The 26,071-nt window shown below is 38.5% G+C and overlaps 3 protein-coding genes across 3 annotated transcripts; 2 read left to right on the top strand and 1 right to left on the bottom strand.

Annotated features, from left to right (window-relative positions):
* Positions 1-276: 276 nt before the first annotated feature.
* On the top strand, positions 277-3,539 carry psmc3ip (PSMC3 interacting protein). The gene is made up of 8 exons (XM_085454679.1): positions 277-674; positions 1,038-1,138; positions 1,235-1,324; positions 1,398-1,509; positions 1,712-1,857; positions 2,640-2,693; positions 2,850-2,909; positions 2,997-3,539. Exons 1-8 carry the CDS (start codon positions 656-658, stop codon positions 3,051-3,053), a joined length of 639 nt encoding a protein of 212 aa, XP_085310805.1. The 5' UTR covers positions 277-655; the 3' UTR covers positions 3,054-3,539.
* A 143-nt stretch (positions 3,540-3,682) lies between these two features.
* mlx (MAX dimerization protein MLX) lies at positions 3,683-9,884 on the bottom strand. Its single transcript, XM_085454678.1, has 8 exons — positions 9,740-9,884; positions 8,773-8,812; positions 8,541-8,630; positions 6,806-6,912; positions 6,624-6,726; positions 6,095-6,194; positions 5,548-5,749; positions 3,683-5,454 (listed from the first exon to the last, which is right to left on the bottom strand). The coding sequence occupies exons 1-8, from the start codon at positions 9,851-9,853 to the stop codon at positions 5,398-5,400; spliced, it is 813 nt and encodes a 270-aa protein (XP_085310804.1). The 5' UTR covers positions 9,854-9,884; the 3' UTR covers positions 3,683-5,397.
* A 1,138-nt stretch (positions 9,885-11,022) lies between these two features.
* On the top strand, positions 11,023-24,232 carry fmnl1a (formin-like 1a). The gene is made up of 25 exons (XM_085454677.1): positions 11,023-11,651; positions 14,910-14,993; positions 15,337-15,423; positions 15,521-15,594; positions 16,252-16,335; positions 16,445-16,588; positions 17,285-17,393; positions 17,575-17,651; positions 17,730-17,823; positions 18,168-18,242; positions 18,327-18,437; positions 19,768-19,917; positions 20,014-20,115; positions 20,605-21,181; positions 21,285-21,409; positions 21,518-21,720; positions 21,851-22,085; positions 22,184-22,252; positions 22,331-22,411; positions 22,505-22,634; positions 22,718-22,881; positions 22,969-23,070; positions 23,156-23,251; positions 23,388-23,502; positions 23,624-24,232. The coding sequence occupies exons 1-25, from the start codon at positions 11,466-11,468 to the stop codon at positions 23,686-23,688; spliced, it is 3,339 nt and encodes a 1,112-aa protein (XP_085310803.1). The 5' UTR covers positions 11,023-11,465; the 3' UTR covers positions 23,689-24,232.
* Positions 24,233-26,071: the final 1,839 nt, after the last annotated feature.

Here is a 26,071-nt window from a genome sequence, read left to right as displayed (position 1 = left end):
GTATATCTTGTTTATTGCACCCTGGTCATTCTCCTCTGACATTGAGACATTTTCACCCAGAGAATTGCAGCAACTCTTTTCTGATCATTCTCAGTAAACCCGAAAATATGGTTGTGAGGGAAAATTCCAGTAGGTCAGCAGTGTCTAAGATTCTCAGACCAACAACCATGCCACGTTCAAAGTCATCCAAATCTCCTTTTTTCCCTCATTGTGATGCTTTGTTTGAACGTCAGGAGGTCATCTCGACCATGTCCACATGTCTTCATGTATGAGTTGGTACCATGTGATTAGCTGAATAAATATTTGCGTCCGGGAACAGGTTAGGTTTTGGACTGAATTGACTGCTTCTGAGAACAGCCAAATAAAAAGAGGTGTCACTCTACTTTTTTTCGGGATATCGCTAACGACATGGAATGAAGAAGGAGATAAAGTTCTACTAAACATAAAATAATTTAAGTAAAAGAACCATTGAGATACTTTAAACCTGTCATACTTAATAACTTTTGGGGCAGAATTAACAGAGGGGCGCTCAAACGCGAAGGCAGAAGACGGATTTTGTGCTGGTGTGTTGCATCTTTTAGCATGAACGATCTTTTCCGTGACGTACGTTTTGCGCGAAACTCGGATCTGGAAAGCTAAAGTGGAGTAGTTGGAAATGAGTAAAAAAGATAACGGTAGGTAAAAAGTTTATATTCTAGGCTATAACAAGTTAGATGGCTTGTCAGTCGCTTGCACTGAGCGAACGACGATTGTTAAAAGTCACAGATAAAAGGAAATGTTTAGCCAAACGGCTACAAGCTAGCGTTAGCTGAGACGAGCTCCGTGTTTTTATTCTTCTTCCACTTTTCCAAACGATATACTTGTTTTAAGGAGGGGAATCATATTTATATTAAAATAGATTAGGATGATGATTGTGGCCAGCGATATTACACTATTAGATATTAACATAATCATGAAAATCTACTTCTAGTATAAGTTAAGTGTAATGTTATGGTAAGTTTAGATAAACGTTAAACTTGTCCTGCTGTCATTCACAGGGGCGGGCGTCATCCTTGCCTACCTAAATGAGAAGAACCGGCCCTATAGCGCTCAGGATGTCTTCTCTAATTTACAAAAGCAACATGGTCTGGGCAAAACGGCGAGTTTAACACTTCAATGAGACAATTAGATGCCTAAAATTAACCTGTTTTTCATAGCCTACAACTAAGTGGTTTTTACACATTTCTTCCAACAGGCAGTGGTCAAAGCCATGGAGCTGCTGGCCCTGGAAGGCAAGATAAAGGAGAAAATATATGGCAAGCAAAAGATTTATTTTGCTGACCAGGTTAGTCTGTTTGTCTGGAATATTATGCACATATAATTTATAAGTAACCGGAATAACTCAATCTGTCCCACAGGCTCAGTTCAAAGATGTGAACGATGCAGACCTGAAGGCAATAGACCATCAGACCTCAGAGCTCAGTGAAGAGGTGCAATCCCTTACCCAGAGCTGCAGGCAGCTGGATGCAGGTGACATTTTCTGCTAATCACTGACACTATCTTCTCAGATTTTGCGCACTGTTAAGCCACAAGATGTGGCTGTTTGATACAGTAAACGGTTTACGATGAGGCTTGTCCCCACTTCTCTTTTCTCTACACGTGTTGTTTTTGTTCTACTGCATATGTTTGAAAGGGGATGTTCTGTAAATTTGTGTGAAATCTGTGATGACAGAACTGAAGGTGCTAAACAGCTCCCTTACAACAGAGGAAATGGTGTCAGAGATCCAGGAGCTAAAAGCAGAGTGTTCTGGGTACAGAGCCCGACTGGAGAAGATAAAGTCGGCCTCAAATCACATCACGCCAGAGGAGAAGGACAAGGTGAGGAATCCACCAGGGATCTGTCCCATGGCCTCTCTTATTTATAAATGCTGTGAAAAAGTATTTCCCCCTTACCGACTTTTTTTTTTTTTTTTCCATATTTGTCATATTCACACGTTTCAGTAAAATTTTAATTATGGAACTAGGCTATGTCATCGCACCCATTTGCCAATGAATCCCCATCTCGCTGTCCCTTCTCCCTGTTTGAGTACCATGGTCTACAGCCTTCAGTTGTCCTCTGTCTTCCACAGTGTCATAAAAATCTTAATGATTCATGAGTCAACTGTGCATATACTGTTGTTGACCTTGGATGGGGGTTTTTTTCCTACAGAGTAGGGTACTGCTCCCATGTGGCTGTTTAACATCTCATTTCACTGTAGATCAGCTTGTTAGTCTCGGTAATGGTGGCGGCATAGTGCTGCATTCACATCATCTAGTAAAGCCTCTCGGGGTACTTCACGTAGTCTTGGTAACGGAGGATCCAGCTTGCCATGATCTCTTGCACTCAACAATCCTTCTTCTGGCGCACTTGGGGCTTGGTACCCAATCTCTGGTGGGGGTGATAATGATATCTCCCCCCCAACCTGTTGTACTGGCTCCCCCTTGCCATAGCATTTTTTTGTACCTCATCAATCTCTAACTGTGAGAGCAGTCCTTCTTCCGAACGTTGGACCTGCAACGTGGATGTTGGGTATCGAACTTGCCACTCCTGCTCCAAAGGTGTGTAACCTTACCACTACGCTATCCAGCTGCTTATATATATTATTATTTTTAATTTGCAGGTTTATAAAGAACGAGATCTCTACGTTAAAGAGTGGAAAAAGAGGAAGAGACTGGTAATCTTTTTCACTTAAGTTCCTTTTTGTATTCGTAGCTCATGTTTCGTATTGCATGCCATGTATTTAAAAAATGCCGTACAATCCCTTTCATCAGTGTGAGTGAAACTGCATATGGATATGTTATTAAAGTGTTTGGCACCTTGTTTGTGTTAGGCTTCAGACATGACAAATGCAATCCTCGAGGGTTATCCAAAGAGCAAAAAGGAGTTCCTGGTGAGTTTAAGACACTAAAAAAAAAAATCTTTTTTAAGAATAAAATAAAGTTCTTGCTATTACCTGCAATATTCTGCTTCCTCACAGGAAGAAGTTGGAGTGGAGACTGATGAGGACTGTAAAGTAGTTCCTCCAAATACTTGAACAAGAAAGTTCTTTTACAGTCACCTTGCCACTAATCTAAGCAAATGGATTACACAGGAAAGCAATCTGAAGCCCAGAGAATACTTTATTTATGGCCCTTTTTTTTTTTTTGAATAGATAGTTCAACTTTAATAAATGCTTTAATTGAAAAAAAGTTCATAACTGAAAGTATGTTTTTATAAAAAACTGCTTTGTTGCTTGTGAAACTCTTAAGACTTTCACATCAATTGACAACACAGTCATGCTCTTCACCTCAAAGGCAACGCTGGTTTAAATTTTCCCTTTTAAACAGATTTAACCAATCCTGAGCTTTCCAGTGAAAATGTCAAGGCTTTATTTAAATGTTTAAAATCTGTTCTTGTTCAACTCCATCTTGCTTTTATTTTCTGAAAGCATAAATTAAAATGTATAATGTATATATCTATGTTTTTGAATTACAGTTGCACTGTTTTCTGCTTATTAAATGGTCAAGACCATAAATTCTGATGCTGAAGCGCCACAATTGTTTTAGTTTAATTCTTGTGAAGCATAAATAAAATAAGTTGCATTAGCTGCATAGTTGGGAACCACTGCCTAGCTTTATGATTTTTCCTGTTATTGTTATGCACAGATGCTCCATTTCCACATAATTTGGATGACAAAAAAACCCCTCAGTGGCCACTTTATTAGGCAAACCTATGAAATTAAATACAATCAAATACACAGTGTTCTCTCAGAGGTACAGATTTAAAACCTATTTTAAATATTCAACCTCCTTGGATTGTCAATTAAAAACGTCAACATTCAACACCACAGCAAACTACAACACTAACAGAGCTGTACATTAATGCATAGATGACACCCATCTGCTGGTGTACATTTAAAGAAAGAAAAAAATGTTATAAAGCAGAATTTAAGGCTCAGATTTCAGACTGGATTTTACAGGGGGGGGGGTAACTAAAAGTGGCCACTGAGTGTACATGGCTTGTATAATAGAATTATTAATACACTTGAAACAACTTAAGCCAGTTACAAAAACAAAAACATTTCCATGAATACAGCTAACACAGGAAAGGATGTTTATAGAAACAACAAAAATTAAAATGAGCTGTCACCTACTTGAAATTCACTCATAATTCAGCACACAGCAGCTGTAAATCTCAACACACAGCATGAACTTGGCTGCTGCAGTTCAAAGGGACAGTTTTTGGTGAGAAAAAAAAAAAAAAAAAGCAGGTTCTGGCTGATACACAACATGGCATGAACTGCATCTTAGCCACTGAGAACCACTGATAACAAAAGTAAACGATATTCATTCTGCTGGATTTGGACCAACTGAAGCTGAAATTTTAAGCTTTTTGATTAAAGGAAAATCTGAAAGTTGCAGAAAGATCACCACACACATTGCTTCATAGTGTGATGTAGCTCAATTATGAGAGAGAATACTCATTACATTTCCTGCCATTGAAGCCAAATTGAATTGAAATACGACAACTATAAAATTTTAAATGGCACACTGTAAAGACATTTAAATTTATATATACAATAATTTGACATTTCAGCACTTTATCAGCTTGTCACAGCTCCATTTATGTACATCTCAAAATGTGTCGGATTACAAGCCAAATCTCAGTGATAAATTGTTGAGACCTCATATAGCATTTTCCTGATAACACGCTTAGCAATGATTGTTACTCTGCAGTAGTTTCCATTATCTGCTACAGCTGAGGAGTGGCTCAGTGTTCATCCACTGAAGCTGAAACAGCTCCTTTGGTTCAGCATTAAGCTACAAAGTCATGCTTGATGTGACAGAGGGGAACGTGTTGGCTCATGAGTTCCCTTCCCCTCTTTTCTCTCTGTTGATTATTTTAAAATGCACCATAAACTTTACCATCAGTTCACTCAATCTGTAAGAAGAGTTCTCGCTATTAAGATCTAATCTCCCCTCATGTTTTTTACCTCAGTGTGGGCAACTATGGCTACTGCAGATGGTGATTACCATTAGTTAAACACAATATTTTGCCTGCCTGACACATTGAAAACTGCACTTTCAGTGACTTCTGTACTGCTGGGTTTCCAAATCAAATAACAATCAGAATATCCTGAAATACACTCAGTTAAACATGTATGTACATTTCAAAGCTTAAAGTGATTTGCATTAAACTTATATCTGCTCATTCCAATGCCACCTTTCACCTCTGCCACGTGTGATGAGGTAATCAAATTGCAGCCAGGGAGTCACTGATGAGTCAAAGTGAGTAAATACTGTGGCATAGCTTGAGGCTGATCAACATTTTTTTACTCTTAGAGGCCAGAGTAAGCTCAAAAAGTCCATTTTTGGGAGTTAACTAGAGGCCAGGTGCAGTCAGTAAAGCTGACCGTTGAGCTGCCGCAGCACTCCAACAACAAACTCCCGCAGTGTCTAGGAAAGAACATAAGCAGAAAACAAACTATAAATACCTCAACATACACAAAATAATAAAGTTCTCATGGGTTTTTTAAACATACTCCTTACCTGTGGCTTGCAGTGTTCCTCAATCCAACTGAAAACACAGGCCGAAAGTTCTTGGAAGCTGCTCACTGAAACAGAGTTGCTGAAAGATTGAAACAGGGAGTCCATGATGCTCTGAAAGATGTTGAACTTGACCTGGTCCGACACCTGATCCTCTCCCTGCTGTGGGTTGTTCTGGTGAGCCTTCACTATGTGCTCATAGTTCCTATTAAAACATTTAAAAAAAAAAAAAAAAAAAAAAAAAAGGGGGGGGGGGGGGGGGGTTAATATAATTTCATAAACAATGAATTTGAATCATTCTTTTGAGAACATGGATAAAAGCACACATCAATGCATTCCCTACTCCAAAGTTTTCTTTCTTTGCCCCCAGACCAGCATTCTTTTTACAATCTGTCTTTTCATCGGTCTGGATGGAGAAAAGATGCGACTTGCACACAGTGAAGGTATGTTGAGAGGATTTAGGGAAGTCTCAGATCGCCAAAAAAAAGAAGACCTGTGAAGTACACAGTGTGGAAAAAGCAGTTTGGCTTATGAATTTTAAACCACTCACGTTTTCATAATCTTAAGCGCCATCACTTCTTTTCTTAGGACAGAAACTTCCTCCTCTTGCTTCTTCTTTTCTTTGTGAAGGAAATGGATGTAGTCAATTGCTAAAAAAAAACCAAAAAAACAACACAACAACAACCAAGAAATCGTCAGTTGGGGATTTTTGCCTTATACACAAGTTTTAGGTACACTGTTGAAAGTTAACCTTTATACTGAGGGTGTTGGTACTGTTACTTCCCCTTTTGTTGGGTAAAGGAGCCCCTGCAAGACAGGAAATATCTGTTCTTCCTTGAACTTAGTCTATCGTCTCTTTTTATTGTTAAATGTGGCCAAGTGAGATGTAACTAAATGAAAGCTAGCACCATACAAAACAAGTTCAGTACTATTGTTTTGTGCTCTTTTCTTATCAAGATGTCAGATGTATTAATTAATATATAGATTATCTCAAACTAAATCTGAAGTCAAGGTTACTCAGCAGAGGCAGTCCAAGTTTGTTCAAATGTTAACAAAGGTTATGTTTGACCACATCTTACTTTTTTGCAGAATAGTAGCCTTGCTGATCTTCTGTGCTCCCACCGCAAATTCAGACTGCTGCTGGCAGGTTGGAACGATTGACTGGAGGTCATCATATCCTTTCTAATGTTAAAAGAGAGCAACTAGTAACTACTGAAAAAAGTTAAAGCAAATCTCCAACTTTCAAGATGTGTGTCCTTACTTTAATAGCATCTCTACGCTTCTGCTCAGCTTGTGTGTGTGCTTGTCTCCGACGATCTTTATACGAGTCCTTATATGTTTCATGCCTGTAGTCGCTGTCTTCATCATCTATGTGGGAATAGATTAATACTCATTAATGAAAAAATAAAAATCTGAACCATGACATTAGCAGTGTTTTTGTTAGCCAACTTACAAAATGCTGAGGTAGCTATTTTTAAAAAGTTGATCAAATCAATTCATAACTGTACAAGATTATTAACCCTGGAGTCATTCCTGTGTTGGCACTCATTTCACACATATAGGCAACCTCATTGTTTTTCATCAGTATGAATTACTGTGATGCACTTAATTTACAAAGTAAATTATTATTTAACATCTCATAAAACCCTCAAAGAATTTAAGAAAATATTGTAAAATACGAAACACATGTTTCCATAATTAAACATGGAATGATATAGGAAATATTTTCTAGCTCACACAGCAATCCCTGTGTTTGGGAAGTAAGAAAATTGTATGTATAAAGCAGTCACAAAACATTGTACAGCAAAATAGAGTAAAATAAATGTGAAAATTAACTGCTGGAATAGCAATACAAAATTTTTTTAGATCTTTATTTATATTTATTCAAACTGTGTTTTTGTTTTTTAAGACATATTTCAGGGCCATGTTTACTGTTTTGTTAATGTAACATATACATTTTCTAACTTCTGGAATAAATAAAAATAAAAGCTTTAGAGCTAAGCTTAATATATATTTTTTATTAATCACAAGCAAGAGAGATTTTTCCTTTTGTACAAATCATGGAGAAATATAAGCAAAGCTGTCTCTATGGCTACGTTCACACTGCAGGCGAAAGCGCATCAAATCCGATTTTTTTGACCCTATGCGACCCATATCCGATCATGGTGTGACAGTGTGAACGGCACAAATCCGATATTTTCAAATCCGATCTGGGTCACTTTCGTATGTGGTACTGAATCCGATCCATATCCGATGTTTCAGAAAGCGACTGCTGTGTGAACGGTCAAGTCGCATTAAATCCGTCTTTTACGTCACTGACATAAGACAGACGCCAATTATCAGCGCCAGAGAAGCGCCCGAGAAGACATCGCGAACGCTTCCTGGCCATCCGGTGAGACTGCTGGGAAGACAACGTTGGAGAAACGTGAACATTTTATTTGTACTGCATAACCTGCAGATTCTGACAGAAATCTGCAACTATCCTTTGAAGCACCGCTCCTCTAAAACAGCAATAAGGATCATTATTAGGTTATTTACATTATTATGTAAATAACAAAATAACTTAAAGCAAAAATTGGGAAACATGAAGTCCGAAGTCTTTATATTAAGGGCCATCAGTCAAACAATATAGTTTGCTCTGGGTCTAAACAGAGCACGTTGTGTGTGACATCTTCTTTTGCGCATTCGGGCCGCTTTGAGCGTTCACACTAGAGAGCGTTTGCTGTCGCATTTTATTTGTAGTGTGAACGAGCAGACAAAAAAAATCGGATTTGATCAAAAAATCGGAATTGAGCATTAAGACCTGCAGTGTGAACGTAGCCTAAGTCTCATTGTATTTTGCTTTTACACTAAATAAACAAAAATGAAACTTTTTTTTTATAAATATCTGACTGGCTCAGGCTACAACAACTAAACAAGTAAACAATTAACCTACACTACAATTACATTACTAGTATCAAACTATCACATAAATATACAACATTCAAACCCAGTACCTGTATTTGGCACTGAAGAGGCACTTGTTGAGCCGATACTGTTGGCCCGGGACACTACAGTACCCTTTCTGATTGCTTCAGAGATATAACCTAGACAACAAGACAGCAGTGATCAAACATAACTCACAACAAAATCAAAACATATTTTGATGTACATCTATAATCAGTATCATGTGAGAGATCAGATTACACTGGTGATGAAGTACAACACAAGAACTGACTGAATACTCACTGTTGTCAAAGCCACCATCGCTGAAAGCACCATCGGATGTCTGCCGAGCCATCACGAGAGAGCAGAAGACAGAAAAAGGCAAAAAAAAAATAAGAGGCTGTGCAGCTAATGACAAGGGAAAACGCTGTGCTGCCCTACATTTGTTTGACAAAAGAGCAATAGCCAGCCAGTTAAGCCCCCACTGAGCATTGCCCTGATTTGTCCAATTCAGGAAAACAGGTGGGTAAAAAGCTGTAGAAAATAAGAGCCTTCATCACAGAACTATTGTTTGATGTAGGGCACAGCTGTCTAATTTGTGGTTTCCAAAGTCTCAAAAGCTCAGGAGGGGGAAAAATGAATATATGTTAAGTTTAAACAATAGATCCTACTACATGTTTACTTACGTACTGTAAAATTACTATACCCAATTTATTTCAGAGACATATTTTTTTAAAATGGGGGCCCTGAACACATGTTAATTATTTTTAATTATTTATTTTATTTATTTTATTTCCACAGACTCCATATTAAGGAATCGGTGGAACGAAGACAATTTCAATTTCTGTGGTCTGGTAATTAATTATATACAGTATATAGTAGCCTATCAGACAAGGTAATGTGAGCTTCACAAACACTGATGCTGCACTGTAGATTTGCAAGAAACAAGCAGCTACTCAGACCTTTTTTCTTTTATTTAACTTTGCGTGTGTAGGTGAAGACATGTTGTATACACCATAGGGGGAACAATGGCTGATTTGTTTACATAAGTAGGCAATTGGTTAGCTAACTAATACAGCTTTCTAAGGTTATCAAAACCTCGGATGCTAACGTTAGTTAGCCACGGAGCTAACAAACCGTGTACTCCCTGCACTTTACTAAAGCTTCAACTTTAAGACAGCACAGCTTTTGCCATTTGCCAGTGCTGCCATACGCCTAACACATGAGTCATTTCAAACCAAAAAAGAGGTTTCTGATAGCAGTTACTCACTTTCCACTGGTCCTCTGGAGATGTTGTCGGGTCCGTCATTTTGGAATGCGACGAATTTCTTCTTCTGTGCACCATGGTAGTGAATTGTAACTGTTCTTGAAAACGCCACCCCATGGTTTGAAAGTAATACTGCAGTGACTGACCGCATAAAATGTAGGTTTATGTCACAGAAAGACTGTATTGAAAAGAAAAACCAAACAAACAGAAGGCGTATATAGTAAGAGAGGAAAACTAAAATAATATTTTTTATCAGTTCTTTGTCTCTTAAACACTTAAATAAATCTGCTTTCTTTCAACTGCTCTCTAATCTTGTTCATCATGGCCAGTGAAAATCTTAGCATCTTCAACTCTGCCACCTCCAGGTCTGCTTATCTCTTTTTTTAGCGATAACATTTCCTATCTCATTTTTGCAGCTATCTTCCTGTCACAAATCACCCCTGAAACTTGCGTCAATCCTCTTCTTCAGGTATCTTGTGTACCTACTGTTGCTTTACATGAAAAACACCAAGTATTTAAACTCACTTTACTTCAATACCTGTGCTCCACCGTTACACCTGTAAGTAAATGATTAGCTTTATCCTTTTGATGATTTTTCCCCAGCATTTCCCAGATGTCTAAACACCTCTCCAATCTTCTCTTTTGATCTTTTCTTTTCACTCAGCTGATAACACGCCTTCCCGTGAGTCTCAGAAAGCTTTGAAAATGAATATCCTGTTGCATCAGAGCTAATAATTTTCACTTTCTCGAAGAAATGCATCTGTGATAAACTTATTATTCTTTTCCTCAATAGAAATCACAAAAACGTCTTAAATTACTGAGCCAACGAAAGGCTCAGTAATTTAAGTAATTCCCACTGGATAGATCTCACTAGATGCAGTAGTCATCTTCACCCACAGAGGGGTGTTGTTTGACAATTCTTGTCATGCTGAAACCACCATTACCTGTCTGGATTAAACCACCACATGAAGGGAAAATACCAAAACAAATGTAACCTTTGACTCATGTCAAGCTGACATCAGTAAAATGACTAAATCTAGTACAAAAAGGTGGTTTCTTTGTGAAATGTTGCAAAGTTTCCTTTAATTGTGTAGTTGATTTACATCTAAATCGACATCTGTTAATCTTACAAATCTGGACAGAGTCTGCTCTCCTTCATTCCTGTAGTATCTTTTCTTTATCATCACCCACCTACTGCATGGTTACGTGTTTATCTTCCACCATGTCCTCCGCCCCAGGTTCTATAGCTGTCGTGCACAGGAAGTTACTCTTCTGCTTTTGTGCTTCTGTGGTTTCTGACTGTGTCACACTCCTCGCCCGCCTTCCTCTCACGCGCAGGCTTCGATACTAAACTATTTAAGGGAGTTCTCGGTCAACTAATGTAGACAACAGTGCACGAGGCATAGGTGGACTTTTCTTTCTAACAGGCTTTAACAGGACTTATCACCTCATTTTCAAAAGGAATTTGAAGACAACTTAAGGAGAAGGGGGCCATGAGGATAAACTTTCTTTTTCATTGCCCACCCTGTCCTCGGGTGTGAGGCGGATTTTGTAAAGCTGAGAATTAATGTAGACTGCCCTAGAGGCCCTAGACTTGGTTTGATTAGGCCTTTTTGCTATTGTAATTCAAAGTGACCATCTTTTGTCACTTTGCTTGTGGATACGGTGATTTCCTGGAGGAAACAGTTTGCGTAAATCAGTCCCCCTGGATTACTTGTGGAGATTAGTGATGGGGAATGCGGCTGGTGGGGGATTGGAGCATGAACCGGCCGAAGGTCGAGAGGCCAGAAACTCAGTCAGTGCAGCTTCAGCAATGAATGACTCTGCACCAACCTTGCAAAAAAAGCAGCCTCCTCAACCCAAACTTCCCATGCCACCAGAGAAGGAGCTGGAGGAGCGCTTCAACACGGTTCTGGTGAGTGAGAGCATGACACGCCATACACCCTTACTGGATATGAAATCAGGCAGATTTTGCACAAAGTTTTGGTTTGTATATGTAAGGGCGATTGCGCAAGTAAGTAAGTGATTAAGAGGATCACAAAAAACACGTATCAAATCAGCTTTCATTTTACATTGTTACATTGTTAAAGTAATAACCCAAGTTTGAAAGTGACTGGTCTTTCACTCTTTGGAAATTTACTTTGCTCTAATATAGACTCCAATATGTACTTTACTTCATTTCTTATACTCTCTAGGTATATCTATAATATATATAAAGCTATTTGTCAAGTGAGAAGAAAGAGCTGAACGTTAGAAAGACCGTTAGACCCTCAGTCAGAGTCTAATGGTCTGTCATTTTGTCTAGTCAAATTTGCACAAATACCATCAGTTACTTAAAATTTTACTTTAGTGATAAAAACAATGACAATCCTGTCAACAAGTTGCCAAATTCTTCATGGTTTGATTAGAAAAATTCAAGCCAGAAACTGCTTGATAAATGCATGCACAACAGCAGGCTGAAATGGGAAGTTGAGCAATGCATTTACATGACGGAGGCCACAGGACCGGAAAGGAACTGTTTCACCATTCTTTCAACAGTCTCACAACAAGTTAGTAAAGATAAAACTTCAAGTATTACGATCTTTTAGATTATATGTTGCGCAAAATATCAAACCATGATGCTTAGGCTATCTTAATCCTGGCTTATTCTTTACCTTTTTTTAAATGAAAAAATAGAGTTAGCTATAAGATTTTTGATTTGTTTTTTCTTCAGTAATGCTAAGAAAAAAAATACAGATCTACAAAAGTGAAACAAAGACACTATATTGTAAACAGTCATGTTAATCTGACATATCTTAGCCAGTAACATATATGAGTTAAGAGTTTTACTTATTCAAGGCTCAAGTTCTCCAGATTTTTACATCTAAATAGTTCAGTTTCTCATTTTTAATTTTCTATAATGTCTGGCATTGTGGTTTATGTGCTAGATGATTTACAGCATTAAGTGTCTAGATATACATTTTAACCACACTCATTAAAACCACTAGTCTGGAAGTGGGCAAATCTACTTAAAGCCACTGAAGATTCTTTGACCTGTCAACCCCTGAGGTTGTCCTGCCGCTGAACATCTGGATGTTGGTATCAAATCCTTTGAGACCCATGAGTTGTAGGGTGTGGCTTCCATGAGTCTGGCTTATACCACAGAGGAAAGCACCTGCCTGCTATTATCAATAATATTGACACAAAGTTTAGGATGGTACTTTAACATAGGCTTTCCCAACAAAACATTAAATTACAAACGCAGGATCAGTGTTAATCAGTGCCGTTTTACATGGGTTTTAACCTTTCAAGCAAATATTTAGCATACATACAAATTTAGTGTATATAAAAATAATGATTTTGTGTTTTTATAGAAGGTGGGGAGCAATTAGAGAGTTATTTTTTATATAGTAAAAAACAAACACTTTACACAGCAAATATAAATCCATGCAACTATTCCAACTAAAACTATTCGCCTTTTCTCAAAAATGACATTGATTGGAACAGCATACCATGATTATTCTAAAAACAAGTCAAAATTCACACCATGTCTGCTTCATATGACAAACCTTGAATGGAAACATCATTATAATTTCATGCAAGATAATACCGTTTAGAGCCAGGGTTAACAGTTCATCAATATCTACACAAAATGTGCTCTCCGGAAAATGACAACACCCTCTCGAGTGTCTTCCTTCTTCAGTAAAATACTTGTCACTTGTCAAACCTCAGACTAGAGATTATATGGTGACCTCACCAGCAAGGAAACGAGAAGTGAACCTTCTTTCTTTTTTTTTTTTGCATTACTGAAAAATGTGAGTACTTTTTATTTTTGAGCAACTAAATCAGAAGCTATAAACTTCATAATGCGAGGCACTCACATTACCATTTTTTTAAGCACCACAAAACCACAGCAAGACCTCTCCCTTACATCAGCCAAGGAAGGAGCCTCATCTCCTCGAGCACCAATGCATCAGATCATTTCCGTTTTCACTCCTCCCTTTTCAAAGAAAAAAAAAGTGCACAGAAGATGTCAAACCACTGCTCGAATGTACACAAAACTAGATTCAAAAGCCACACCCAACATCAACTGAACTTATTGAAACTTGCTGTAAATGATCACATTGATTCAAGCTTTTGATCAGCTACATGAAAAATAGTACCAGTGCAGAACCAGCTGCAATAATGTGAGAGAAGACTGTGAAAAAATATCTTTAAGCGAGACATAAATAATTACAGGGAATTAGTGATCAAAGCAAGTAAGTTCATTTTGTGAGTGAAGCCTTTTTCCTTGATGCAGGGGCATAATTCTTAATTATGTTATGACCCCCCCCCCCCCATAATCAGACCCAACCAATATAAATAGGCTGTTAATTTTCTTTACTCATTTCAGTTATTACCAGCAAAATAGTTGCATGTTTAATCATCTGGGAATTTACCCTGATTTATTTAGACAGAGATCTTGACCCCCCCAATGTTCAGCACAAAGTTACACCAATGCCTTGACGTATCTTCTTCCTTTTAATTAGACCTTCTTTAAAAAAAAAAAAAAAAAAAAAAAAAAAACATCAACAACAGCCTCCTCTCATTCAGTTTCTGTGAATGGGGAAATAACCTTAGCACATGACATGTCCCTGTAGGTTTGATAACTCAGTGTGAAACTGCCCTTTTGGACAGTTGTATGCCAACTCAAAAGTCAACCTACACTGGAATCATGGATACTTGGTCTGTATAAAGGTCTTTATGAATTTCAGAAAATAACAGAAATATTACGTGCAGTTTATGACCGAAAAAGATATTTTTACTAAAGCCGAAACAGACTGCACAGATAATGTCTAAACATGGGTCATATTGTTTAAAAAGTCAATAAAAGTGTTGCTGAAGCTTGAGTAGACACTGAAAGCGTGTAACACATCGGTACCTATTGGCAACGATCAATGCATACACGTAAACACTGAGTCATCTGCTACCAGTAGGAGTTACCGCCTTTCAGTTTTATGCTGAAAGTGCATCTGAGGTATTGTTGTTTTGCATATTGTTACATGAGCAGGAAACACAAAGAAATTATAACATATAGTATAATATCTCTCTGCTAAATATCAGTGGAGATGGAGTTGATTTTTTTTGTACTCCAAATACATTTTCATGTAAATTCTAAAACCCATTTTATATCTTTACATCTTTCTTCTTTCAGAGTTCCATGAACTTGCCTCCAGATAAACTCCAGCTGTTGAGTCAATACGACAATGAAAAGAAATGGGAATTAGTCTGTGATCAGGTGAGAGCTTTTATTTGTTTTTTATGAGTGACATATGCCATCAAAATGGACACGATTCTTGCAGCGTTGGCTCCACTGGGGGCAGAGTTGATATAAAGTGCGCAAATACACAAAGGGGAGAGTCTTTGCAAACCTTGCAACATAGTTTCTGTGGTGGCAACTGATAGAGGCGTCGGCATGGAAACAGAGAGCGGTTTGTGCTCGTTGTGTTTACTAGAATAACTTCAAATGCAGCTTGCTGGTAAAATATGGTTCTGGATCAGTCATTATTTGGGGTCGCTGCTTAAATTAATTCTACTTCAGCATGTGCTGACTCTATCCTCTGTAAAATATTCTCCCACAGGAGCGTTTCCAGGTGAAGAGCCCCCCATCCACTTACCTGACCAAGATCAAAAGCCTCTACCAGGATCAAGGAGGGGTGTCTCGTAGGGTCAGTAGAAAGCATTTTTGTTCTTTCAAATGTATCACCTCCATATGCGTGCATCATGTACCTGCATCAGTGACTTTAACCTCTTCTGCTTTTTTAGTTGAAGAAAAGGATCCAAGATGCCACCCAGGTCCTTAAAAATTTGGAGATATCCCTTCGGACCAATCACATTGGGTGAGCCTGTTTGTTTCATGAGCTTCTGTTTGGTTTATGAGTGTTTAAGGTTTAATGTATTTTATTTTGGTTTTTAGTGCGCCACAAGTATGTTTTCCAGATTTTTATAGCAGTTTCATGCAATCCAACCTGAAAATCTTTATCAATCATTAACGCTAAAAGATGATTTAAGGTGAAATTTAGTGAAACTGCAAACTGTCTGTGCACTTTACCTACATAAACCATTTAGCTGTTTTAGTTTCACTTGATATTTTTCAGCTGCTGATCAACAACTTTGCTGAAGTGGTTCTTCACCGCATCAACAGTTATATATAGTTTATATACAACCTTTTACAGAAACAGTACTTAAAGCTTCCATGTATTGTTACATTTGTACATAAAGTGGAAAAGTTGATAAAGCCAGTGCAGAAATAGTCTGGGGTTTGTTTGTTTTTAGCCCTTTGACTTTGTTGCATTTTTTTTTCCTTCATAGTGCAACTTGTCAAAAAAAAATGTAAGATTGCAAAAGAAAATCACCTGACTGTGCTGGATTCCATATTTAGAGTAGGACTGTGTTCTGTTTTCTTTCTAAAGTTACAATCTTTGGCTATAAATCCAGTCTGGGCACAGAATCTATTACATATGGTCACTCCTCATGATTTACTTTTCTTTTTGAAGATGGGCCCAGGAGTTTCTCAATGAACAGAATAAAGGTTTGGATGTTCTGGTGGAGTACCTGTCCTATGCACAAAGTGACAGCTCGTGAGTACTAAGCAGACATGAATGCTATTTTAGAATCTGACTGTGTTTCGAAACGTAATTATTCTATTATAGATTATGTTAAAAAGATGTCTATCTTTACACGTTTAAGGTTTGAGGTTGAGGCTATAGAAAATGGAGGCAGCCTGTCAGACAGAGGAAAATCAGCAGAAAGGTCAATGGAAGACTTGACCAAGAGCTCCAGCAGCCATCAGTCACATGGCATGACCAGAGCAGCTCGTGCACTGACTGTAAGGTAAGAAACTCGAGACTTGAAAGGTTACTGAGGTAACCTTCAGCGATGGTTTCAGAGATGTTGCACCGTTCAAATCCCTTTGAATGAAGAATGAACTTTAAACATAAGCAGCTCTACACACTGTCAAAAAATAGACTCATGCAAAGCAGAAGTGGTGTGAAAACTCCACGAACTTCTGCGGTACTGATAAGTACCACAGTGGTTTCCACTGCTGTGAGAACTGTGCCATGCTACACCTCTCTTTCTTTTAAGAAGTTGGAAATCTGTGAGCCCAGAAATAGAAATACTGTCAAATAAAGTGACAGCTCTAACTGATATATAAGTTAGAGCTTATAAGATTATAACTCTACAATATGAAACATAGGTTTAGGTTTAGTAACTTAACCGAAACAGTGCTACAGCACAGCCTCCTCTTAAAAAAGATAACCCTTGACATTCTCATGCTCTCATTCATTCAGATCCCCTCACGTGGTCATCTAACTGTTTGTTAGTTCGTCTTTGATCCTTTATCTTCATTCCATGTTGTGCTACATAGCATCTGTCAAACACAGTTACTGTCCCAAACCCTAGAAGTCAAAGCTACAAGTATCTCACTGCATATCTTACCATATCCTGGCATCGACTTCAAATCATTTGCACATGCAGGAGATTCTCTTCCCTCAAACATGTATTCCAACATGTATTACTGCTTCACAGAATAAGCACCACTCTGGTAAACAAGATGCATAAGAAGTCCCACATAAACAACCAGAGAGATGATGTACATGTGTGCATAATGTGCCTGCGAGCCATCATGAACTATCAGGTAAAGCTTTAGCACACAGTCTAATAAAGTCACTTAATTCCTATGCTGTCTTTAAAATGGATTATCACAGTATATGACATGTTTTCTGGGTTGCTAAAAGAAACAGTTCTTGTTTCTTGCACATTTGATCACATTTACTCTGGAGTGAACAGCTGTTTATATATCTTCCGTCTGCTTTTAGTCTGGTTTTAATTTGGTGATGACTCACCCACGCTGCGTGAATGAGATCACCCTCAGTCTCAACAGCAGGAATCCCAGGTGAGCGCATTTGTCTGTGAGATAAAGTGTGTTAACTGTCTGCATCCACATCTCACCCATCCTCCTCTGTCGTGGCAGGACCAAAGCTCTTGTTTTGGAGCTGCTGGCTGCCGTGTGTCTCGTCCGAGGAGGACACGACATCATTCTCTCTGCCTTTGACAATTTTAAAGAGGTGAAATAAAAAATAATAATTTCTGGCAATTTCCTCATATTGCAAGAGCCCTATTTGACTTTGACTGTTCAGTCATCTAATTATTTCAGACTTCTCCTCTTTCATTGCTCATCTTCTGACTAACAGTCTACTGCTCACATGCACTATGGTCGTAATTTTAGCACATGTCTAGAAGTCATGCATGTTTATGTTTAAGACTGAACTCATGTACCGTACTTAGGTGCAGAATATACTCTCAGTATTAATGTTCTCTGAGGTGGGCTAACACATTATTTTTAATCCTCCCATATTCACAATAATAAAAATACATATTTAGCAAGCTTTTATTTGTTTTGTTTTTTTAGGTGAGCAAAGAAAAGAACCGCTTTGAGAAGCTCATGGAGTACTTCGTCAATGATGACAACAACATTGACTTCATGGTAGGTACCACGGCCACTGGATGCAGCTTCACCAAGAGATCGTGTGCATGAACGACATTTAACTCTCATCGTTTCTACCCAAAGGTTGCCTGCATGCAGTTCATAAACATTGTGGTCCATTCAGTGGAGAACATGAACTTCCGTGTCCATCTACAATATGAGTTCACTCACCTTGGATTAGACAAGTATCTAGAGGTGTGTATATATTTTGTTTAAAGTCCCTCATAAGACCAGGAAAGCTACAGCTAATAGAAATGTATCTTTTGACACTGTATCTAAAATGGGCTGTGTTATTTCCAGATAAACAGATTCAGCTTCATGAGATTTTCTTAACTGGTGATTCTACATTGGTTTTAGGATTGATAGAGAGAATAGTTGTCTCTCCGTGTTAGTCTGCAGTACAATAAGTGTTAAATGGAAGCACAGATGCTGACCTAGTTAAAAGTTTGGTAGATAACTATTAAGTGATAATGATATACAGCAATTGTATTATATTTTTAGATTCACAAGAGGTCAGTCGCTTAACATCTTGTTAAGTTATTAACAAAGCCAAACAACTTTCATGACAGATACCATGTACTCTCTCTTTACAAGCTAACACCGCATGGAAAATATTAGCATTAACTGCTTTAATTTTACCAGACTAGAAGAAGCAGTGCCAGTTCAGTAGTCGAAGTGATCATTTATTCCTTTGCACTCCAACAGCTGTCCCAGCGGTAGAAAGCTTGTCAGATGTTTTTTCTTGTTTTGCCGATTTTATCATTTATAAACCAGACATAGTTTCTTTTCGGAACTTCATGCTGGTGATGATAAGGGTGCATGAATCATTGTTTGCCATCCAGTTCACTAGACACCTGTCCTTTTACAATCTGCTTCTTTGTTGGCGTTTCCACACCCCCTGGTGTTAACTGGAGGTGACAAAGACTTGCTACACCATCTTGTGGTACAAAAGGGGTATTAGTGCATGCACCAGGCCTATGGAAGTTTAACTTATGTGCACTGTGTTGGAGAAAGAATTCATAGGGGGTTTCTTTGCTTTTAATTTATAATGTCTCTTTCTGACAACTTCAAGCCTATAGTGAGAAAGAAAAATACTTTAATATAGCACTTAAATATTCAGTTTTCTGATAAATTAACTACTTCAAGTATCCAGATGTTCAATTCTAATGCCCACTTTCTTCCTCTTTTACTCAGCTGTCGCCTCTTCATCCTGAATGACTCTATTTATACTTTTACTCTACTTTTTTGTCACACACTCACTTCCTCACTTCACAGTTAAGGGAAATGTATTCCTTTCTTTGATAAAAAAAAACAAACAAAGTTTAATTAGTGCTAATATTAAGATAAATGGCATAGTGACATTTTGTTTTCTGCCATTAAGATATTAAATTTAGCCTTAAAACCTCATGTTTCATTCTCATAAATTACATGTTTTTTTTATTAAAACAGAATCATGTTCTGTGATATTTTGTAAGTGATAATTTATTCCTATGATGTACCAATAGTGTGTATCTTTGTGTATTAGACTCTGAAGCTAACAGAGAGCGAGAAGCTGCAGGTCCAGATCCAGGCCTACTTGGACAATGTGCTAGATGTGGGAGCTCTGCTGGAGGATGCTGAGAACAGAGGAGGGGTGCTGGAGCATGTGGACGAATTACAGGAGCACAACGTTCAGGTTGGCATAGAAGAATCTGAGTGAATACACGGAGGCAATGTTGTTGCACATTACGTGAAATTGTGCTGAAGCAGTGTTGCTTGTGTGGTGTTGCAGCTGAGTGCACGGCTTCAGGAGATTGAGAACCAGACAGCAGACAGAATAACTGAACTGGAGACTCAGCTCATGCAAGCCACAAAGGAGGCTGAGCTGCTCAAAGTAAGTGCTGCCTTCGAGTTAGCCAAGGAACATATGTAATCTTTACACAGAGTTGTTTAAATAAGGTTAAAAGCATGTAAAAAAAAAAGAAAAAAGGACTTGAATAAATGTCGAAATTACTTTTTTTTTTGCCATGGTATGAGCATAACCCTGAGCATGGTAACACCAGGTGGTCTCCCCCCTTTATTTCAAACTACAATATCAACTTAATAACAGCTACAGGAGAAGATGACAAAATGTATCAAATGGTGATCATTTTTTATTTAACAGCAGTATATGGCTGATACTTTATTTTGCCCAGTAGTTATGTCTGGAAAAACCCCATCATTGAATTTGGATTTAGAATAAGTCAAAAGAAAATATGATGGCATAAAACCATATAGCAAACTGTCTTTTGTTTATGTTTTTGTCACCACTTTTTAAGGTTTAATCCAAAAGTATTCAATTAAACTTGACCATGCTACAACTCTGCGCACTTGTCCCTTGTAGGAAAGCCTGCGAGAGTCATGCTCCCAGGTTAGCACTTTGCAGCAGAGGGAAAGAGAGCGTGAGCTGGACAGGGAGAGGGAGAAGGACAGGGAGCGGCTGGGTATCACTGGCCCTCAGGGACCTTCAGAGCTAGAGCAGAAGATCCAGGAGCTGCAGGACAAAGGGCTAATCCGAGTGGGACGCACAGCCTCAGGAGGTCTGGACGTCCAAGTCATGCCTGTCACAGTCGTTGAATACATTCAAAGCCCAGCCCCAGCCAACCAAGCCAGCACTCCAGCCCCCCCGTCATCTAGCATCCCTTCGCCACCGCCACCGCCTCCTCTTCCAGGTGGCTCAGAGCAGACTGTCTCTCCACCTCCACCACCTCCATCTCTACCAGGAGGTCCTGCACCACCACCACCACCCCCTCCTCCTCCACCTCTTTCTGGCTCTGCAGCTGCCCCCCCACCTCCACCTCCTCTCCCTGGCACTGGCCCCCCAACTCCTCCTCCACCCCCTGGAGCTGGCCCCCCACCCCCACCTCCCCCACCTGGTGGTGGACCACCACCGCCTCCTGGAGCACCATCTGCAGACTCTGGTGAGGAGAATCCTGAATACCCCCCCCCCCCCCCCCCCCAAAAAAAAAGAAACATGATGAAAGAAAAGTGTTAACCATTCCTCTTGTTTTTCTATTTTCTCAGGGGCTAAGAGCAGGAAGCCTATTCAGACCAAGTTCAGGATGCCTCTGTTAAACTGGCAGGCATTAAAACCAAACCAAGTGACAGGCACAGTCTTCAACGAGCTAGATGATGAGCAAGTCTTGGGGGTAAGAATATGCTTTCTGCATCTTTTACATACAGCAGAAATTATATCCTGAAAGAAAATGAAATTCTAATGTGAGCACACTCCCTGGCTCTTTTTTTGTCTACCTCAGGAGTTGAATATGGAAATGTTTGAGGAACATTTCAAAACTAGGGCCCAGGGTAACCCAGCTGACCTGTCCAAGGTTAAGAAGAAGACGACCTCGAAAGCCCCCACCAAGACATCTTTGATTGATGGCAATAAAGCCAAAAATCTGGCCATCACTCTACGCAAGGGGGGAATGAGCCCGGCCGATATCTGCACGGCCATAGAAATGTACGTGCTTACTTTTGCATTATTGACCTTCAGCAGATGTTTTTGCCATAATGGCATATTCTGTTCCTTCCTTCACCCTGCCTCTTACACTGTTTATTGCCTACACTAACTCTAACCCTCGTTTGTACAGGTATGACCAGCAATCTTTGTCCATAGACTTCCTGGAACTGCTCGAACCATTCATACCATCAGATTTTGAGATGAAGCTTCTTGCTAACTATGAGAAAGATGGCCGTCCACTGGATGAGCTGACCAACGAAGACCAATTTATTTTACGCTTTGGGAAGATTCCTCGCCTCAACCAGCGAATAAACACTCTGACTTTCATGGGCAACTTTCCAGACAGCGTCAAACGGCTGCAGCCGGTTAGTCTGTTAAATGCTTTGTAACTTTGGCTGAAAGGGATTATAAACACATACTTACTCACATACATACTTCTTTTTTTTTAAAACTCCGTCCACAGCAACTGAACTCCATCATTTCTGCATCCATGTCTCTCAAGTCTTCAACCAAACTAAAAAAGATCCTAGAGGTAAGTAAAACAGTATGAATGCTAATGAGGCATCTAACTGTAACATTTGGTTCTCTTAACCCATTTATTTCCTTTCAGATTGTTCTTGCATTCGGTAACTACATGAACAGCAGTAAAAGAGGTGCAGCTTGTGGTTTCAGACTGCAGAGTCTGGATCTCGTAAGTAGTGTTTTGTTTTTGTTTTTATTTTATTTTGTTTGCTTTTCAATTTATGGAAGCTCAATGACATTTTTCACCATCTTCATATTTCAGCTGTTGGACACCAAATCCACTGACCGCTCACAGACGTTACTTCATTTCATCACCAATATTATCCAGGAAAAATACCCAGACCTGGTCAACTTCCACACCGAGCTACACTTTGTAGACAAGGCAGGCCTTGGTACATGCACACACTCAGGCTGACCAATCAACCTTCTTTTTAATTTGCTAAAAAGTTTAAACTCACTTGTGTTTCTTTGCCAGTCTCTCTTGACAGCATTCTTCAAGATATCCGCTCTCTAGAGCGAGGAATGGAGATGACCAAAAAGGAGTTCCTGGTGCAGGATGACAGCCCCGTGTTGAAGGAATTCATTAAAACAAATAGCGAACAGTTGGACACTTTAATCAAAGATAGCAAGACAGCACAGGTTTGTCTGAAGTTCTTATCAAGCTCTCAACTCTAAATAATGTCTCATCATATTCTGAAACATATTCATCTACTGTTCTGCGTGCAGGAGGCTTACGGCTCTGTGGTGGAGTACTTCGGAGAGAATCCTAAAACCACGCAGCCCTCAATGTTTTTCCCCATGTTTGGGCGCTTCATAAAGGCCTATAAAGTGAGTTTCTGTGGTAGCGTTCTGATATTTGTAGTTTATAACTCGTGAGCTATATTTTAATCCTCTGTCCCTTGTCTGAATGCAGACGGCACAGCAAGAGATTGAACAGAAGAAGAAAATGGAGAGCGAGAGCCGTGAGGTTAAAGAGTCACCATCTCCAAACAAGGCTGGACCACAAAAGGTAAGAAACTATACATACTGCTAGTGTGCAGTCATCTATAGGTTTTTTTTAAAGCCTATATTAAATAAAATAGTGTAAAATATGAGTCATTCAGAAATGTACTTCAAAATATTCTTTAACTTTGTGATTTCTAAAGGGCCCAATGATGCCTAAGATGCCCCAGATGGACCTGATTGCAGAGCTGAAGAAGAGGCAGGTGAAACCACCAGTACGCGAGGGGAAGGACGGTGCACTGGAGGACATCATCACAGGTACAGTAACATGCTTCTTGCTTGAGAATCATTTTTAGTTTGTCTGCTGCAGTCTTGATGTTTAAATGAAGGGGAAATTCCACCATCACGTTTATGCACGTCTGTCTTTGTTTTTCATTAGATCTGAGGAACTCACCATACAGGCGGGCAGACGGTCGTCGGCCAGCCCAGCGCCAGGACACTTAAGCCAGTTTTTTCTTTTCTTTACAAATTTCCTTTTGTTAAACAATTGTAACTGGAATTACTCATTAAAATTCAAGCAGAAGACAAGTTTTAAACATTCTGTATATACAACTGTGTTACAATTAGCCATATGGCAGTGTGTATTAACGACATATTAGTGTCGTTTTGCTCTGTAAATATAAAGTTGGAAATATTTTAATAATAAACAGTCCATAAACTTTAATTGAAATGTTACAAAACATAACCATTTAAGTATTTCTAATGGATTTGTATTAAACTTGTATTACTGGTATACTGTTACCCATTCAGTAATAAAAAATACTTTGTTTTTAAAAGAAACCATTTTTTAACCATTGTGACCATAGTCTCAGAGGTCTGTGATTACTGGATCTGTCATATAATACAATATTTGATATTAGGTTGAGCAGGCAAGCCATATGCCACAGGACCATTGCAGAGGCTTTGGTCTGAACCCACTCAGGGGCATTTGTTGCCTGTCTTCCCTTTCTCCCAGCTTTCCTGTCATAATAAAGGCTAAAAAGCTTCACTTGCTGACAAGTCAGTTTAAAGCAAGATCAGACACTACGACTGTACAAGAGAGCTGCACTTTATTTGACACACAATCACAGCAACTTATGTACAAAAGAAGGCAGGTTCAACTGCCTGCTGTCTTCTCACAGGAAAAACACACACATTTCTCACAGAATATCATGGCATCCACACTGATAAATTAGTATCTCCAGTATCAGTAGGCTTTTAAATTTATGTATCATTATATCATAGATCTATTTTCTGTATTATTTTTGTTCTTATATCACACTACTCTACAAATGGGAGAGTTACTCTGTGGAAAGAGGACACCATCACTGGTGACTTCTCTGGTTGGGGTGCGTTCAAGCATTCCTGACTCCTTTTCGCACTCTCAGCCACTATCATCATTGTCACATAACGTCACAGTAAGACTGAACATGCCCGTGTCACACATACCAAAATAATGTCTCATCCTTCATGTTTGTAAACCTATAACATAGAATCCTTCTCTGCTTTATTCTCACATTTCTGAGAAAACATGTAGACAACATATTTTTTTTAAAATCACCGTGCGATTGCTTGAGACTATACATGCATTGTTTTGTATATACCTTTGTACCCATCGTCATAGTTTATTATTTAAACATCTTCTTTTGGACATAACAATTTGTTGAACTCGCTAGGAATGACTTGGCCTATTTACAAGTCAATTTTGTTTTTCTACTTTTGATGCCAAGAGTTTGGAACATCCACACATTCATGTAAAAATCTCATATACATACTATAGAATGTAGATTCATTATATTTAAAAAAAAAAGATACAATGGCAAAAGAAAAGATAAAAGGTTAAATTCATAAAACTCCACATAATTTCCTTATTAATCCAACTTTCTGGTTTTTTTACATTTATGGTTTAGCATAACTGCTATGTAAAGCCACTCAGAGGAACAGGTGGAGCAATATAAGCAACAAAAATGAACTTCCACCTGCCTGAATCTGTCTGCGCTGAGGATCCACATTCCTGCCATCCCTGTTCACAGCCAAGCATGACACAGAGATAAATTAAAGCCAAGTAATATTCCTTTTTTTTCCAAAGCAGCAAGGCCTTGTATGACGCTTTCAGGCCCACAAACTCACAGTTACTACATCTGTTTCCGACCATCTCCAGTATCATTAATACCAGGTCAATCATCACGACACAGAATGGGGAGAAACGAAAAAACAAAATTAAAAATAAAACAGAAACTGATCGCAGTTACAGAAAAAAGTACCCTTCCCAAAATAAAACAACAGTAGCAAAATAAGCCCAACACACAGGCACCGGTCCAGCCTCTTATATCTTAAAGTGACCTTTCACATAAAGAGGCAAAGGTGTACACGAGCTGGACGAGTATTTTCAGGGAAAAGCTTTTTTTTTTTTTTGTGTGTGTGTGTGTGTGTGTTTTCTTTACAAATTAAAATTACATAAAATCTAACTTGGTGTTCGTAAAGAAAAATTTAGAATTTAAAAATGAACTAACTTCAGAGTATATTACAGAGGCTAACTCTTATCTATACAGAGATTTTAAACAAATATAAAAATGTTCTGCATATGAATAAATAATCTCAGTGTGAAATGCAATATCTCTCAATGAATTAAAAAAAGAAAAATCTGTACAAAATGATCACTAATATATAAAACAGAAGATATGATGACATTTTACAGTATATAATTTAATCTAGGCCTATATATATATATATTTATATATATATATATATATATATATCACATTTTCTTCACAATTATATTATCATACACAAACATCTCACTTAGATATATTTATATATGTATATTTCTTGTATGTTTCATTTCAAG

The sequence above is a fragment of the Copadichromis virginalis genome, linkage group LG4 (genome assembly GCF_057382275.1).
Source record: "Copadichromis virginalis isolate Kocher_CV1m ecotype Utaka linkage group LG4, C_Virginalis_male_GT1.1, whole genome shotgun sequence".
Lineage (NCBI taxonomy): Eukaryota > Metazoa > Chordata > Actinopteri > Cichliformes > Cichlidae > Copadichromis > Copadichromis virginalis.
This window is presented reverse-complemented; position numbering and strand designations above follow the sequence as displayed.